This window comes from Ylistrum balloti, unplaced genomic scaffold, assembly GCF_031769215.1.
Source record: "Ylistrum balloti isolate Yb309-2 unplaced genomic scaffold, AGI_CSIRO_Ybal_v1 Utg371112, whole genome shotgun sequence".
NCBI lineage: Eukaryota > Metazoa > Mollusca > Bivalvia > Pectinida > Pectinidae > Ylistrum > Ylistrum balloti.
The window spans coordinates 103,625-108,981 of record NW_026782611.1 but is presented as its reverse complement, the minus strand read 5'-3'; the positions used below and the strand labels follow the sequence as shown (position 1 = coordinate 108,981).

Below are 5,357 nucleotides of genomic sequence, written 5' to 3'. Positions count from 1 at the left end.
TTAATCACGATAACGAGAAATGTCCAGTGTTAATTAAAAAAGAGGAGTTCACATCAAGGGACAAAATCTTCCACCGCTCTAAATTTACTAGGATTAGATATGTACATACGTACTATCACTGACAAAATTTAATTGTATCAAAGAAATGATGAAAATCATATCAAACACATAAATCATTAAAATGTCGATGTTTTACTTTCATTCGGGATATATACGTATAGTATCAAAGATTATCAAAAAAGTCCTTGGTGTGTGTTATCACTACAGAAACGTTATATAGAACAAGAATAGTGCTTTCAGCTACTACAGTTAAAAATGAAGGCTAAAATTCCTATAAAGCAGTACGTTAGTGTGTCCAGACGAGGCAATATAACCTACAGACTATTGATCGTATCTGGGAATGAGTGGGCGCGGCTTACCTAAGTAGAATACACCCCTGTATATATCAGCGAATGATAGCCCGCTTCCCAGCGTGTTGACGTCATCATACGGTATAAATGGACAGCAGGAGACGTGAATGGCCATAACGATTAGGACAGTTGTACAGTGAAATACGTTACACTAGTGATACATTCCGGACAATATATTACAGCACCAGACTCGGATTAAATTCTATCACAGTTTTTCAGGATTTTCAATTTGAGGTAAGGAACATTCTCATACATGAATTGATCCTGCTATTTGATGACAATTATTTTTTAATATTTAATTGTTGTATTATTTGTAAATTCTGTGTGATAAAATCGAAATATTTTTTCAGTAGTTAATTGAAACTAATGAACAGAGAAAATCGAGTGTCAGTTTTAAAAATCTTTTAGTTGGTTGTTGATTTATTCTTTTCGTTATATTTCATATGTATACAAAATGTTTCATAAATTTGATTTTATTTCATAACAGATTACTTATACAAGGAATGGGCAGCAGTGTGACGGTATTGGGCTATCTCGTGTCCCTGTTACTGTGTTTGTCCCTGTCAGCGGGCAGATACCTGGTAAGTATTGCGATATAACGATAAAGTCCAGAATGTTCCAGAAATGTGGTGGTCAAATCAATTTCAATTTTATTTATTTATTCTGAAAACTTCTCGGCTTGTAAGATATAATTATAAACAGTCTCGTATATGATGAAACTTATTTTAAGAACACCAAATTCAAGAAAAAAAGTGACTCTTGAATTTGAAAATGATTGAGTGGTAGGCGATTTGGTACACAAGTACACATTTTTTTTATTATATGTTCTATTGATAAGATTTACAGTAATTCGAAGGCGTAGAAAGTATAATTGAGACTGACCCATATATTGTACAATTTGACGGATAGAAATCAGAGACCCGAAAAAATGGTAATAATAAAACTTGTGAAAGCAAATTTAAAAAAATATATATATATCTCACTCGATCTTTACAAAATTGATTTTCAAAGGTATTTTAGAAATAAGGTATGGGGGGACTTTATAAATGGGTTTCTCTAGGTAACGCATGTTTGGGTCGAAGGATATACGGGGTGACCTGGAGCGACACTCCCATGTCGCGGTCTACCGCTTCTGTTCACAAGTGACGCATACTGTATAGCCAAAGGGCTCGCATTCCTCGTAGTAGATCGGAGTTGTAATACACTTCATTCATAAACGCAGTGCTCTAAACGTTGTGTGGCACATTGCCTCACTGCCCTACTTGGCACTTTGCCAAACTATTTGGGTCACAGGGGAACCCGAACGATTTGGCGCACAGCCAAAATCTAAGATGACGCAACTGTAATACCGGTGTAGTTAAATAATGGCTTTTAATTTAAATTGTACGTAAAATCAACACCGCGCAAATCAACAGAGGTCACATTGCTACATGTTTTTATAATAGATCCTTACCAATCCCAGAGCAATTTAATAATCCTTTATATAAGTGAAATTAATTGTCTTTATTTGTCATTGCAGGAAGCGAGAACTCCTTACGGAACCGCGAAGCGACAGACATGTAAGTAAACTAATACATATATACAGATAATGCAATCTGAAAAAAAACATGCTTTATTTATTTCATATACTTCAGACGTGTTCAGTAGAATTTATCACGAGATTAAAATCAAACTGGTTCAATATTGTATTGTACGCAATGTCTGATACTACACTAATATGTAAAATTCTATTATTTTAAAAAATCTCTGTCTTTTATTTCAGCAAGGAGATCAGGCTTGGATTTATTCTTCAAGAAAAATGGTGATTTACCTCGTAAGACGGTCGTACTGGACAAGAGTGCCGTATTAACATGTCAGGCTGGCGGTACTCCTCCCCCTACCATCCACTGGGTTAAAGATGGACAACATCGCATTGAACAGGTTCTCGTACACATTTCTAATTTTTTCTATTTATTTATTTATTTCACATTTTACTTTAAGTAAATAACATTGGTAAACTAAAAGTCCATCGACAATATTTTTTGTCTAGAAAGCGACAATATTCGATATAGAAAGCTGAAATTTGAATTAAAGTTTAGTTTTCTTGTCTTTTACATCGGACTTTGACCAATATGGTAATTCAACATTCAAACATTTAACGCCGATAACTCGTGATAAACACGCAACTTCATTTTAGAGGAACACATTAGATATGTGGGCACATTGAAATGTTGATAATTACATCCATCATTTGTAATTGTATGTAAGTGATATCTAAAGCGGAGCGTCCATAACGTTATCCTTCTGACCGATAGGCGACCGGTTGTAATCATGATTAAGGTCGTCGAATGTCGAAGTTTCGAGTCGTCGGTTATCACAATGGTATAACTTTACATAGGCAAGCGTGATATGTATCTGTAGTCTGGACATTGTTTTGATCAAACATTCATTTACGGTTCGATTTGTCATTACAGGGTGACATGCTTTCAAATACAAACGACGAGGCGTTTTACGAAGATGTTGTCGATAAGGAGGGTCGTCCATTATTAAGGAGGAGTTTTACCAAAGCTCTTCTTTATCTCGACTGTATCACACCGGATATGGAGGGAGACTACTCTTGCGTGGCGGACACTCCCACACAGAGGATTGTTAGCACTACCACCCTGGGAGTAGGTAAGTACCCCGAGGGCAATCTATCCATATATTTGTAGTGTATCAAACGAAATGTCCATCTAGTGATTAGAGTTGCTCGAGGCAATTTAGCGGTTGTTGACGACAACGTGTTATAACTGACCTAGCGTGTACATGCACCTGTCTATTCAGTCACTGAAATGAAAATCGTCAAAATCCAATGGCAAAATTTGTGGAGAAGCCAATCAATATGAATACCATTGAAATAAATGTCACGTTACAATTTTTATATTATTTTACAGATAGACTTCTAGATGACAGGGAAGAGAGTTGTCTTGTGAAAAGAGCATTTACTGGTAAGTAATACTTTTTAAGTTTTCAATCTCATATATATATATATATACGAACACACATGAACGTTTGTTTTTTTTTTTTTTTAAAAAGTAAAACATTCGATTGTGATATAATTGGACATTAAATCATATTTATGATATAAAGAACTTTCTGACAACCAAACCTCGCCAATTAATTATTCAATGCCCGTTCTGTTGTTGTAGAAAAAATGCCAGCTCGCATTTATCAGTGGACAAGTAACAGGTTAGAGAAAAGGGGTGCCACCATCCAGTTGTTTTGCCGCGCAGAAGGCTTCCCTACACCACGTATCACGTGGAAGACCCCGGATCTCCAGATTATCTCGGAGGAGGATCTCGGATACGAGGTGAGACCGCTGTTCAATTTATCAATGTTTATCACAGTTATTACGCAATATTATAGAAGTTCAACAATCTTTACAGGAATTAATACACATGACAGTTTAAAAATTGAGAAATCTTATCATTGATTAATCATTCTTCAGTTAATGTTTGATCTGAGACGTTGTCATTTTTATGATACGATTAAGTTTCCTGTTTTCATTAATTGGATACTTACTAACAACAGATGCATATTATAACTAATGACGCCTTTGTATTTCAACAGCTTTTACCAAACGGCGATCTTCTGATCAGAAATGTGCAATGGGCTCAACACATGGGAGTGTTTACCTGTATAGCCGAAAATGATTCCGGCAAGGATAAGAAAATCACATTTGTATATCCGGTAGGTATTTATATAAGTTATTAAAACTGTTGTGAGGTGGACAGTTATTTTTTACCTGTAAAACATCATTTTCGTTCTTAATTTTTTTTTCTCGCTGCTTATGAGTGTTCCTATTTGTACAATATAGTTGTAACGTTTGTCCTTGCTGTTGTTTTTGTTTTTGTTCGATTTGCTAACGAAGTAACATATCTTAATTTTATCATTCACAGACCAAATGAGTGATGTCTACGGCCCTTAACGACGATATACATGTAAGGCCACGGTGCAGGCCCTAATTACGTGGTTAACATTGTGACGGTCCTATTGCACGTGGTTACCTTGGTGACGAACTGTCTCTCTTACTGTGATGTCCTCAGCATTTATTAATGTTAACTGTGTCACTGACATTTAGCTATGATATAAAACCGACAGGGTGCCATGGAGAAGATGTTTTCCGTTAAACTACAAGAGATAAGGATGGAAGGAGATACGCAGAATAATATAAGATAAACATTACATTGTCGATCTAGTCAGGAGCAAATGGAGGAAAAATCTCCAAGACACAACATTGAATCAAAGACTATTTTGTTTTATTTTGGAAAATGTGCAATGAACTGTTTGTGTTCTGTGTTTTATGAACTCATTAGCATTCTCATCAATATCATAAACAATCATGGATCATCTCAAGTATGTTTGTGCAACTCATCAATACAAGAAAAGAATTCCAGGTGTTCAGTCGACGTGTACTTTTTGTCTCCGTGTTTTAGGGATCGAGAAAGTCCGAAGGGTTGTGTTGTTGGAAGTGAGACATATCATATCTACCAGTCTTATTGTGCTCACACATTGTGTTGTGCCATTTTCCTGTACAAATGAATTTATTTATTTATTGAAATATAAATATTTAATTTATTGTGTTTCAAATCACATACCAGTAAATGCTCAATTTATTGACTGTTTATCAAGTTATGTGTAAATAAATGTTTCAATTTACTAAATTTGAATTGGGTGATTCTTTTCCATTGAGTGTGTTTTATTTTCGTTGTCTTTATTGTTTAACCAAACGGGTACTGAAATATACAACATTTCACATTGCACATTTAGTTTATGAAGAAAGTTATTCATCAAAACGGTCAGTCGACTAGTACACTTTCCTTCGGGAACTTAAAGAAGAAAATTTTGAGTCAGTAATTTTGCCCAATGTGCTGATATACATGGGTATTTGTCAGTTCGCCATTTACGTTCGACGGTGTTGTCTACAAG

General features: G+C 35.3%; 1 protein-coding gene across 1 annotated transcript; it reads left to right on the top strand.

Moving 5' to 3' along the window:
- Positions 1 to 562: 562 nt before the first annotated feature.
- Positions 563 to 4,956, top strand: LOC132560773 (zwei Ig domain protein zig-3-like). The gene is made up of 9 exons (XM_060225449.1): positions 563 to 644; positions 898 to 991; positions 1,930 to 1,969; positions 2,173 to 2,330; positions 2,864 to 3,062; positions 3,323 to 3,376; positions 3,578 to 3,738; positions 3,999 to 4,118; positions 4,328 to 4,956. Exons 2-9 carry the CDS (start codon positions 914 to 916, stop codon positions 4,334 to 4,336), a joined length of 819 nt encoding a protein of 272 aa, XP_060081432.1. The 5' UTR covers positions 563 to 644; positions 898 to 913; the 3' UTR covers positions 4,337 to 4,956.
- The last annotated feature ends 401 nt before the right edge of the window (positions 4,957 to 5,357 follow it).

Bases quoted from the DNA above. Each gene is read 5' to 3' on its own strand.
- LOC132560773 (XM_060225449.1), top strand. From the start codon at position 914: ATGGGCAGCAGTGTGACGGTATTGGGCTATCTCGTGTCCCTGTTACTG. The intron at 2,331-2,863 runs GTTCTCGTACAC...TTGTCATTACAG, and splicing joins GACAACATCGCATTGAACAG to GGTGACATGCTTTCAAATAC. The intron at 3,377-3,577 runs GTAAGTAATACT...CTGTTGTTGTAG, and splicing joins TGTGAAAAGAGCATTTACTG to AAAAAATGCCAGCTCGCATT.